General features: G+C 42.3%; 1 protein-coding gene across 2 annotated transcripts in view; it reads left to right on the top strand.

Moving 5' to 3' along the window:
* The window catches only part of LOC309526777 (rho GTPase-activating protein 7-like), a 107044-nt gene that overhangs the window by 27050 nt on the left and 67287 nt on the right, over window positions 1–12707 (top strand). Inside the window, exon 1 of one of the 2 annotated variants that reach the window (XM_082213011.1) lies at window positions 5330–5713. The exons of the other annotated variant lie outside the window; for it this stretch is intronic. Coding sequence (XP_082069137.1) covers window positions 5599–5713 — 115 coding nt within the window. The 5' untranslated portion in view covers window positions 5330–5598. Of the gene's footprint in view, window positions 1–5329; window positions 5714–12707 lie in introns of those variants that run through there. 2 annotated transcript variants of the gene reach the window in all.

Here is a 12707-nt window from a genome sequence, read left to right as displayed (position 1 = left end):
GCGATATGATCTTTGAAGAGTACAAAACCCACACAGAGGATGCCTGTTTTCAATCTGCTTGTGAAAATTATCAGAGATCGCAAAGAAAGGAATATACGATAACAACAAGAAGAGAAAGAAAGTAGTAAAGGACTATCTGGATTGAAGTGGATAGAACTGTCTAATTAAAGCAGTAATATAAGTGATGTTTGGACTCATCCGGAGTTTTGGATGCGTGCGGAGCTTGATGTATGGGCACCCCCAACAAAATTTAAAATTTGGCTGTATAATTTGGAACTAATGTGATTTGGATAATGTGATGTGATTGGCCTGTTAATAAAAATTATTTTAATAAAGAGAGCATGAGACCCAAAAAATGAGCGTCTTTTGGTCAGACGCTCTGGAATAAGGTAGCTGATTTGTGCCAGAGCGCCGGACCAAAAATGGGACATCCCAGGGACCTAATCAGAAGCTGGAATTGGCTTCTGTTATTCCGGGATATCCTGCTGAAATCCCGTTGAGGATTAGGGCTGGGCAATATCAGCTTTCCAACATCACGGTGCATCACCAGCCAAACATTGCAGTTTGGTGATATACAGTGATGTTGAAAAAACGAAATGCATTAGCCTCTGCCTGTGAGGCTTGAGAGCTGAGGTGGTTTCACCCAGGCACCCGCGGGCTACGACAGGGCAGCTTGTTTGCACAGCTCAATAGGGGATTGGGAAGGTTCCCTTTCTGCACCTGAGACAGCCCTGATGCTCTCCCTGCTTGTGCACAAGTGGCAGGAGCCTCAGGGCCACTCACCTGGGGAGAGAAAGGCTCCCCCTCCCTAGCTGTGATAGCCCCAATGCCCTGTGCACAAGTGAGCAGAGTGCTGGGGCTCCTTTAACTACTTGCAGCAACTGTACTTACTTGCTGCATTTTGCTCTGGCAGGGATGGAGCCTGGTCAGGTTGAAACAGGACAGAGTTTAATTTCCTTGCCAAATCATGAGGCTCTGCAGACTTCAGAATACAATGGAGACTGGAATTAAACAAATGGAAGATAAATTGCTACTAAAAAGTAAACAGGTAGATCTTGCTTTCCACTGTATTGCTGACTGCATCTTGTTAAAGATCACTTTGCCGAATAGCTTACGCCTTATGGGATTTGGACATAGATTTTGCAAATTCAAGGTGATATTTGAAATGACAGATATTGGCAATTTGTGTTACTTTTTTGGTGTATGGGAAGCTAAACAAAGTGCAAAGTTGAGAGCATGACTATGTCTATGGTGATGCAGTTCCAGTGAACCTGAGAAGACAAAAACAGAAAAGGCTGCAGGAGGGTGCAATGAAAAGATAAAGGTTTAGATTTATATTATATTTATTATAGGTACAGTAGTTTCAAGGCTTTGTAGCAAAACCCAGTGCTATCCAACCAACTGTGTCAACTTCCACAGTATTATTTTTTAATCAAGCTTGATGGGCTTCATCTCGTTTTGATCTGTACAGATCTCACTTCCTTAAAGAACTTCCTGTTTGAAACTGTGACAAATGTTGTGTGCTTTATGTAACTCTCACTAAGATCTGGCTGATGAAGAACTGGTTAGGCTCAGGCAATAAGTTTGCAGTACACTTGTGAGTTTGCCTCTTCCCTTTTTTAGCTGTTAACCCCTACTAAAGCTGATCACTAAAGCTGCCTTCTGTTTTCAAAGCCACTTCCTATTATTCCAAGTAAAAAAGCCTAAAGTCTGCACTGATACATACATCCAAGAATTGAAATATGTAAGCCAAAGTGTTGCAAATTCGTATGGTGGAAATGTTACTCTCATAATAATCTTGGACATTATATGACATAAGCTTAGCACTTTATGAGAAATTAGGTTACCAATGGTTTTGGCAAACTACTTCTATTTCTATATTTTTCTACTTGGAAATTGAAAAACTTTATTTCATTCACTTCAGATATACTAAAGATCCCACTGCAGAACTGGTAGCTTTATTTTGCTCCTGGCATGTGTAATTACTATGTGATTTGTCTCAGTAACTCATTGGGCTTATATTGCTATGCAAGTTACTTGATAGATTCCAATGACAAACTCTAGCAATCATTTAGTGCAGCCACTCTGCTGAACCCTCTACTCTTCCTGCCCCTTCACCATACATGACAACCCATAATATTGCAAAGAGCTGCAAATATGGTTGTAAATATACGGTAAAATTAAAAAGAAACAAAAAAAAGGTGGCTAATACATTGTTTATTGATAAGTGATAACCAATAAAGTTGTCAAGAAACTATTTGCATACATGCATTCTTTTGGGATAATTAAAGCACACTAGCATATGTTTGAAATCAAAACTATTTACAGCAGCTTAAAATTTAGGTTAACAGGCATAGCAGGATTTTGCCCAAATCCACAGGCTAGTAGGGTAGAGTTGTCTCTTGCTTGCATAACTTCCTGTAAAAAAGCTCCAAATGTGTCTTGGAATATCTTTTTCTTTTTAAAAGATTTACTCGCTATTTGAATTCCTGAAATGAAGGTAGAATAGTTTTTAAATAAGCTTCCTAAATGCAGTTCCTTAGCTTTATAACCTTGTACTATGGAAAGGTGAATATAAGGATTAATGTTCAGAGAATGTAATATCAATAGAAATACTACATTGCTACAGGCAAACCTGCAGTAAGTTATTCCTTGCGGAGGAGGGAGGTATGTTTCTATCCAGCTTTTATCACATCTCTTCTCATGTCTCCAGTAGATCCCAAACAGATCCATGCCCTCCAGATGTTTTACGCTATAATTCCCAGAACCCTCTGCAGTAGTATTTTATTGCATGTGTATTCTGCAATATGTTCTTAAGACAAAAACAGAGCTTAGTGGTAAATTTATTCAGCTTTAATTTGTTCTGTGATGCTTCCCCAATGTCACCATATTATATTGCTCTCTGGAGTGGCTCTAATGCAACAAAAATGGGACAAAAATAAACCAGAACATATGAAATAGTTGATTTCTGTTAATTTCTGATTGTGAAACATTTGTAATGTGAATGAGCATTCTGGCCAATATAGTTTTGCATTCACATTGAAAAGTGGTTTAAAAGAAGAAACACTTTATGGACTTTATACACTTGAGGCATAATGTTGTTCAATAAAACAAATACTGTATTTTTCACTCCATAAGGCGCACCGGACCATAAGGCGCACCTAGTTTTTAGGGGGGAAATCAAGAAAAAAATCTTATTTCCCGCTTGCTGTCTTGGCTTCATTTTTAGCCACGGGGCCCAGAACAGATCCGGGAGCAGCGGCAAGGTTGCAAAGCCTTTGGAGCACACCGACCCCTCTCGCTCTCCAGGCTTCAGCGAAAGCAACACGTAGCCTCCGGAGCGCAGAGGGAGCGCTCCCTCTGCGCTTTGGAGGCTTCGCGTTGCTATCGCTGAAGCCAAGGAGCCTGCATTCGCTCCATAGGACGCACACACATTTCCCCTTAATTTTTGGAGGGGGAAAAGTGTGTCTTATAGAGCAAAAAATACGGTAATAGCAACTGATACGTACACCTATCCTTTGCAAAACCATCACAGATTATATGATGTTTGTTTGTTGGCATATTGAACAGAGCTTGGCACTTTGAATATTATGTCCTTTTGTCTAAAGCAGGGATAGGGAACCTGTGACCCTGTGGATGTTGTTGGACTTCTGTTGCCATTGTCGAGAGCTCCACAGGTTCTCCATCCCAGCTCTAAAGCAAATAGACAAAGAGGGGGGAAGGTGAGGAAGTGAACAGCCAGATTCTGGATAATGCTGGGGGAATATGGATAGTATTCAACAAAGTTTTACTCAGAATAAACCCACTGAAAGTAATGAACACAACTTAGTTAAAACCATCAATTTCAGTGGATCTGCTCTGAGTAAAACCTAGTTGAATACCACCTTGTTTATTTTCTGACATAACAGCCAACTATTCAAACTGCAGAATCCATTCAGGCTTAAGTGATACACTTGAACATAATCTGCAAATGAAATATATCTGTAAGGTGACACCACATGTGGCACACTCTAGCAGTTTGAGGGAAGAGGTCCTGGCACTGCTGTCTTTTCAGTATGCTCTCTCATCCTAGGATGGGAATAGTTAAAAACCTACCACTGAAGGAAATGTCAGTGTCAAAGCAGTGTTTTCCACAGAACATCTATTTGAATATTAAATACTCTGGAGTAGTTGCACTTTCATTCCAACGGCCATTGTGGATATGACTGCCAAGGTTCCACAACTTTTGTTTGAACTATTCATTTATCATAATGAAATGACAAACACGATTTATCTGGTATTGGGAAATATTGGGCAGGGTGCAGCGCTTCCTGCGCACGCAGTCTGAAATCTGTACTGTATTAACCTTAAAGTCAAGCTATGGAGATGGGAATAGGATGGAAGGGATAGTGGGCTTTTATCAGTTGAGCACTTAGCATTTGTTAAGCAGTGGAGGGAATATGTGATTTTACCATGACACATAATTACTGTGGAGCATTTCCTGTCACAGGATGAAGTAATGGCCCCTGGCTTAGATGTGGGGTGCAGGGGGGGGATGAGACAGGCAGAAGGTAGTTCAGGATCTATGTATAGAGTTTCTGAGTGATTTGAGTTAGATCAGCAAGGATTTTTGACTCCCAATTTAGCAGAAATAAAATGGCTCCTTCCTGCCCCTTGGCCGTCCTAATTTTGCTGCTGAAATTAAGGCAGCTTGGGATATTTTTTATGTGCAGGATTGTGAGCTCCTGTACTCGTAGCCCTGGGCTTAGAATTATTTCATTCTTAAGTGTATAAGAATCTTAAGGATCTAGGAAAAGCAAAGTCGACTCTGCAAGCCTAAATTCTGCCTGCCTCTGGCTTGCTTTTAATGGGAATCTGTCCAATTCAAAGATAGCTCTGTACAGTGAGTATGACCTGTAATACTTAAATGAAACTTCCAGGTTGAGACGCATTTGCAGCAGGAGGAGGAGGCGGCGGCAGCAAACTGAAGGGAAAATCTGTTGTGTTAATTCCTTGCTTTGGGGTTCCCAGACACATCTGGCTGGCCATGGTGAGAAACAGGATGCTGGACCCTTGGTCTGATCCAGCAGGGCTGCTATTCCCACACATAAGAGAAGAACGGAGCAGTAAGAAAACTGGAAAACAAGGAAGTTTGTTATACACACTGTTGAGCTGGAGGAGCTTGGAAGTAGTACAGAGAACTGCCTGCCTGGCAATGTTATTCTGTGGTTGCCTAACTCTTTTATTTGCACTGCAGAGCAATCAGCATGTTTTTAGTTTTTTATAAAATGTGGCAGCTGAGATGCAGATCTGCTCTGAGTCAGGGGGACTCCGTCAGGCTGCTATTTCCTTTTCAGCCTGACCCCAGATTGTTTGGAAGGAGTTTCTCACTCTTCCTCCACCCAATTCCTCCCCCCCCTTTCCATCCTGGCCTCTGAGGGGTGTTAACAAATTACATGCATGCTCTTTATACAGCAACCTTCTCTCCCCACACACCCCCATCTGATCTAAAAGGAGAAAACTGCCTGGGAGAACTGCATTGTCAACGATGGTAAATTTTTGCTCAGCTCATTGGATCTTAATGGGCTAGCTGTGCCTCTGTGGGTTGCACAGCAAAGGATGGCATACCCAGGGGGGTCTCGTTTGAGGAGGTCTTTCAGTGAGCATATCAGGGTCTCCACCAACAAAGCATGGGATGTCTTCTGGAAGAGCGCACGAGAAAAACGCTTGTCAGGTCAGTTGTCTGAGTTCCTTCTCTACTAATCTTCACAATTTACTTGCCTTTATTGACTGTGTGCACTTCCCATACCAAAAATGGAGAGGAAGTCTCTTAGGGAGCTATCAATGTTGTATTGGCATAAGTATATATGTTATCCCACCTGAGATCGTGGATCGGGGTCATACCTTGGTAGTTCAGAACGGGAAATGCAGGATATTGACTCATTGCTTTCTTAGTTGTTGATGCAAACCAGCCTCAGTACATCACTTTCCCAGTTAAATATGTCAAGTGAATATGTAATAAACTAGACATTGGAATTTGGAATCGTGTGAAATCCTGGATTGTGAAATGTCAGATTAGTCCTGTTCTTTCTTAGTGCATGCAACTCTCAAGTGTGGTGACCACAAACAGCTGTTATGAAAAGCCGTAGAAGAAATCTAAAACACTTGGAATGAAATGGTTGTATATACGTTCAGTTCGCTGCAGTATGCAATGTTTTGATGTTCTAATGCTAAATGGAGCATATATAACTATTGAACCTTAAATCTATGTGATAGCGTGCAGACTGACATGTTGATACCCTGACACTCAGTGGGGAAACCTGGTAATACCAAGCGAAACATTTTAGAAATGTGTTCTAAATACAGCACTTTTCAAATAGTGCAGCTGTGGTCAGAGGACACCTCTTTTTTGGCAACAAAGTTTTGACTTTTTAGCTTAACCCCAGAGTCCTCCACGACTGGACCTAATGGTCAGGGGTACATTTACCTTTTTAATACTGCTTAGCAATTAACCAGATCTGTTGTTAGGAGAATATTGTTTCCTGTTAGCCCCAAGTTCAACCAGGTGAGTAGGGACTGGGGGGGGGCTGGCACTGCACCTGTACCAGGATGGGGCAGGTGTGGTTCTGTCTGCTAGCAGTGGGGCGGGAGAGGGGGCAGAGCCTGAAGCTATCAAAGTCTACTCTGCTCTTGGCTGTGGTCCTCTATCTGGTCTTTACATTCTCACTCACTTGCCCTGGTGTAATATAGGTATTTGTTTATTTCTATATTACATTTATATCCCGTCTTTTTTTCTGAAAGGAGTTCAAGTAGCATGCATGGTATTAATTGCCAGCCTTGTTTAACTAGGTTAGTCATATTAGTAGGGTTTGTACCAAAGGAAAAGCATTGGTTAGCATTTTGAAGTACACCTTTATAGTAAAAGAAGGACTCTTAGACTAAAGACTGTAGGACCCTAGAGTGGGGAAAGGGCATCCTTTGAGACTTGCTTGAACCCCACACTCAAAATATTTAAGGTTGGGAGGGCCTGGAGGATGTGAGTCGGCTAGGCCTTGGTCAACCAAGAGATCCCTACTGCTCCTATTTGGGACAGCTTTCTTTGCTTACTATGAATGACATCCACCCAGGTATTCAAGCTTAATTATTACATGTTCAGGTGGACAAGTAGTGCCTTCAAGGAAATGGTTAACTATGTCTGAAAACATGAGTATTAACCAATAGTGGAGGTGCTCAGGGCACCATTCTGATTGGTTCTGTTTCGTAAATTTTGAACGCCTAGAGATTTTGGAATTCATTAAAGCAAATGAGAGGCCTATGGCCCTCCAAATGTAGTTGGAGTCCAGCTCCCATCAGTCTCATCCAGCATGGCCTTTTGTTAGGCATGGTGGGTGTTCTGGTCCAAAAACATCTTGAGGACCACGGGTCCCCATACATGCATTAAAGGAACCTTAATTCGAACATTGTGATACTAAAGGTTTACTTATACGGCTCGGTCTGCTTATTGCCGTCTGTCCTGGTAATGTCCAGTAGGCCTGCTGTTTATGTTCCTTGCTGAGTCTGGGCTCATAAAAATGTTAAGAGTCATAGGCAGGCAGAGCAAAGTGTCATAGACATGGACACAGTTGCAAAGATATGCTAGCAGTGGGGAATCTGGAGATCAGTCTTTGCCAGGAACATCTGTATGTGGCTTTGGGTAGGCCAGTCACTCTAAGTTTTGGTTCCCCATATGTGAAATATGACATATTGCCATATGTCCTCTTTTTCCAATACACGTCCTCTTTTTCATGGGTAGAGTTGTCATAGCAATCCATAGAAGAAGTCGGCAAATTTGTCCTTTTTTTTGCTCTTCAAAACATGGCAACCCTGAAAAACTGCAATCTGTAATACAGATTGTGGTGTAAAAGATGTAGGATAAAAAATAATAATCATAGGGACAAGATTTAGAACATGAGACATTAATTAATTGCTCTTGTAAGTTAAACAGAAAAGTTAGTGCATCTGGGAGATAATGTTAGGAATCTCCTTTGCCTGGCAAAGAATAATCCAGAGTAGTCTAAAAATCTCATGTATTTGAAAAGGTTTCAAGCACTTGTAGATACTGATGCTTGCCAGGGTTAAATCTAGTGAATGGAAAAGCTATTTTCCAGGATCCTCTTCCATAATCCCCTCTCTTCCCTTTGCGATATTGATCATTTATTGGTTGGTTGGTTGGTTGTACTTTAATCTATTTGGGGTAGGGTGGTAGGCACATATGCTTTGCATGCCCAAGATCCCACGTTCAATCTGTGTCATCCCCAGGTTGAGCTGAGCAAGACACCCACCTGGAGAGCTGCTGTCAGTCTGTCTGCAATGCAATGCAATGCTGAGCTAGGTGGACCAGTGGTCTGATTCTGTATAAAGCAGCTTCCTATTTATTCTGTTATCCCACACCAGAGGCTTGCTTTTTACAGAATTAAAGCTGGGAACCTGGGGGTTGTGGATCATCCTGGTGAACATTCATGGACTTACATCTAGGGAATGGTGGCATATCTCCAGCTCCACTTTCCTTAAGGTGAACATACATTATTAATAACTAGCAAGATGTCTCCCCCAATGATAGAAGGATGCAAATATAAATGACGAGAGTGTGTGGCTGTCAGGATGGGCTGCAGCCAGGGCCCATTAGCCTCACTGAGGCAGTTGCCTCAAGCAGCAGACTGATGACGGCTGGGAGGGGCAGCGGGTCAGAAAGAGAGGGACCACCTCCTCATGTGCTTTTGCCACTCTTCCTTTGGCTATGGATTCAGCGCTGTGAGGATCTTGCCGCTGTCCACCTGGGCAGGGCTCTGGGCCTGGCGGCACCCCAGGCTGCCTCCAGTTGCCTCAGGACACAACGTCCCCATGGAGGCCGCCACAGGGCAGAGGAGGCAGTGAGGGGTGTGGACCACAGACACTGCCCCGTCTGCCACCCTGGTCCCCAGCATTGCCACCACTGGGAATTTCCTGATGCCAGTGACAGTGCTCTTGCTGCTGCTTGTTGAATCAACCTTAACAAACTATGATTCCTGCAGAGGAGCACCAGTTTATTTTTTGCCTTGGGTGGCAAAATTTCTTGGGCCAGCCCTGGCTGCAAGAAAGTGTGGTATTGAGTACCAGTTCCTACTTCCAGTTTCACACATTTTTTGAATGTGTTATTTCCATTGTTCCTCACTTTCTGCATTCATTTGGAATCTCATCTGTCCCTTTATTCACCTTCAGTTTTGACACTGCAAGAGTGACAGATGGAAAAGGTCATGTTGCTTGCTCTATTCCTCCAGCCACTAAATTGGAATCTCTGCTTACTAGATTTGATTAGCAGAGATAAGAAAACTGATAAAAGTATTATGCAGAGTGGTTCTCTGGGCATCCTCTATCTCCACACAATTTGAATTTGAGCTAATCATCAAACACATTTAAAAACCTTGCTATCACCTCATTCACTCACCAGAGCAGGAGAGGGAGGATCTCTTGCCATAATTCCACTGCAAGAAGCCTGCTCTTTTGACTGTGTTCAGGATTCTCCCAATAGCAGATTGATGAGATGGCTGTGGGAGACTGGATGCTAAGAACATAATGCGAATGTTTTTTCTTCAGGCACCCGTTAGAAAATTTGAACAAAGTATTAAATAAAAAAACCTTTTTAAAAAGGTTAAGCTGAATTGATCATGAGAGACATTACTTTTTGTCTACCATTCCACCTCTCACTATAGACACCAGTATATAATTAGCCAAAAATGGTTGCGTTTGCATCACCTAGTCTGCAATCCTAACCCCACTTACATAGGAGCAACACCTATTGAATTCAGTAGGACTGACTTCTAGGTAGACATGGTTAAGATTGCACTGTTAATGGGCCTTTTTCTGTCCCTGCTTGATTCCTGCTTGTTGCTGTCATTGAGGATTCTCTGTTCTTTCTCATCTCCCCTACCAACCAACTCCTCCAGTACACTCTAAAACTTCAAATGCCATAGATTTATATAAAAGCCAGTTTGCAATGTTCTGTTGTAATCTAGGCCTGGCAGATAAGAATGACCTCAAACCTCTTAGTGGCTGAGGTCACCAAGGCCCGGTCTCAGCAGCACTATCCCAGCCATCTTATAAGCAATGTGGTTGGTTTTTTTATAAGGAAGTTTTAGAAAAATTTGGGGGAGAGCATGAGATCTGGGGCCTGCATCAATTGTACTTCAGCCACAGACACACCCAGTGACCCCCTAACTATGCCCCTCTCTGTTTTTCCCCGGTAGAATGCAGGCTTGGAATGAAGAAGGCAAACAGAAAGCAAAAAATGTTCCTCTTCAACCAGGCCTTTGGCTGATTTATATTCTACAGCCTTTAAATGTGTCTGTGGGAAGGGGGGTATTGTTTTGTTGTTTTTGTTTTAATTACTTATTTGTATTTTTATATTGTATTCTGTGAGCCACCTTCAGATGTTGTGATAAAGGGTGGTATATAAAATTTAACAACCACCACCACCACCGCTACCTGCCACTTTTTTACAGCGGTAAGAAAATGCTCCCCCCAATATATAATAACATAATAGCAACATAATAATGAATTTATATAATTATATAATAATGAATCAACATTTAGGTAAAACATTAAATACTTTGGCACAGGAGGACTCCTGTGACCAAAATGAAATAATAGATTTATTTCAGTCACTGACCAGAGGGCAACATAAATTATATAAGTTAAAACCTTAATCGCTAATTTAAAACATATTAAGACATTGGCCGTTAGATTCATTCAAAGCTTGTCTCCTTAATTTGTGACCAAAATGGATTTGGAGCTTTGAGTAAGCACAGCAGTGTGTTGGCACACTGCTTCAGATTCCAGGAAGTACCGTAATCTCTAGCCCCCTAAAGGGGGAGGGAGCAGAAATACCTGACTCTTCTATGTGTGTAGGTAGCCTCTTCCCCAACAGCTACAATTAATCTTTGATGAAATAACCATTTTTCTTCAGCTGTTGGGAGATGTGAGAGTATTTTGGAGCTAAAATAAAGCATTCCACACATAAGATAAATAAAAGCTTTAATGGCAATGACAGTAACAAATGGCCAAGTTACTTGAACTGGCTTTATAAATATTTTTCTTTTAAGGAGCTTTATGGTTTGTTCATTTGAATCATCTAGTCCTCTAGTACAATCATCTTGTGTTAATCTCAGTTAGGAAGGAAGAGAGATTCATACAGCTGTCCTACAGCTGGTATTTATCCTGCTTTGAACATGTAAGAGTTCCTATAAGTGGGATCAGTCTCCTTCCTGAAAAAGTGATATAAAGAAACATAAAAGTTATTTCTTTGTTTCTTTCTTAAAGCAAGGGTGAAGCCGCTGTCAGAGCTACCCTGGATATGCTCTTTTGCCTTTAATTTATTTATTTTTTGTGGTTAACTCATTGGTTCAACCTGGGGGTGGGGAGTAACATATAGCTAATTAAAGAAGGACCCCTGGATGGTTAAGTCCAGTCAAAGGCGACTATGGGGTTACAGCGCTCATCTCGCTTTCAAGCCGAGGGAGCTGGCGTTTGTCCACAAACAGTTTTCTGAGTCATGTGGCCAGCGTGACTAAACCGCTACTGGTGCACGGAGGACTGTGACGAGTGCCAGAGCGCACGGAAACGCCGTTTACCTTCCCACTACAGCAGTACCTAGTTATCTACTTGCACTGGCATGCTTTCGAATTGCTAGGTTGGCAGGAGCTGGGACAGAGCAATGGGAGCTCACTGTGTTGCGGGGATTCGATCCGCCAACCTTCTGATCAGCAAGCCCAAGAGGCTCAGTGGTTTAGACCACAGCGCCACCCGTGTCCCTTAGATAATTACTGAGAACTGGCTTGTGTCTTTCTTAGTTCCAGCAAAGTTGGATGAGAAATCTGGAGAGTGTTGGCATTCACATGTAACACAGATAAATGCTGTGAAATTCTGAACACTTGGAGCTGCATCTGAGTGGCCTGCTTAACAGTTATGGAGCACATGATGCTGCAGAGCTGCTTAAACTAAGCTGCTGCAAATCTGATTAGTAACCTAGCACCAAGGAGTTGTCTACATCATTAGACGACTGTAAGGGAAATGAAGGCACATCTCTCATGTATTGTTAAAATAAAGGCGAATGTAAGTATCTGCAGTATAAGACTGAGGTGCTTTTAGTACAGTTCTTTGCCAGAAGCAAAGGGACAAGAAGCTGGGCAGGTAAATGAAAGCCCAGGAGGATGGCAAACAGAACATGCTTGTTTGGGCTTCTGATTATTCCTAGAAGGATTTCGTGACTGATATAAAAATGGTGTTTACCTTTTTTTTAAAGGAACCAATATAAAACTGTTAAATCTCCAGAACATTCTTGGAGCTATCACTTGGAAATCATGGTCAATGAGAGGACCATTCCCCTTCTGGTGAAAGGCTGCAAAGCTTGCGCAGACAGATGAGACATCAGGTGGAATCCTTTAGTCTAACATCTGTTAGGGGGTGAAGTTGTGCTTCACCCCCATCTCCAAATAGCTCAATCACAGGGGTACCCTATTAGAGGGCATCTAGTTGGAAGTACCCCTTCATGGATCACTGCCTTGCCGTGGCGAAGGGGCTTGAAGAACTCAGAGAAGCTATGAACTATGCCGAGCAGGGCACCCAAGATGAACAGGTCATAGTGGAGAGTTTTGACCAAACGTGATCCACCTGGAGTAGGAACCGGCAAGCCACTCCAGTATCCCTGCCAAGAA

The sequence above is a fragment of the Podarcis vaucheri genome, assembly GCF_965113315.1.
Source record: "Podarcis vaucheri genome assembly, chromosome: 2".
Lineage (NCBI taxonomy): Eukaryota > Metazoa > Chordata > Lepidosauria > Squamata > Lacertidae > Podarcis > Podarcis vaucheri.
This window is presented reverse-complemented; position numbering and strand designations above follow the sequence as displayed.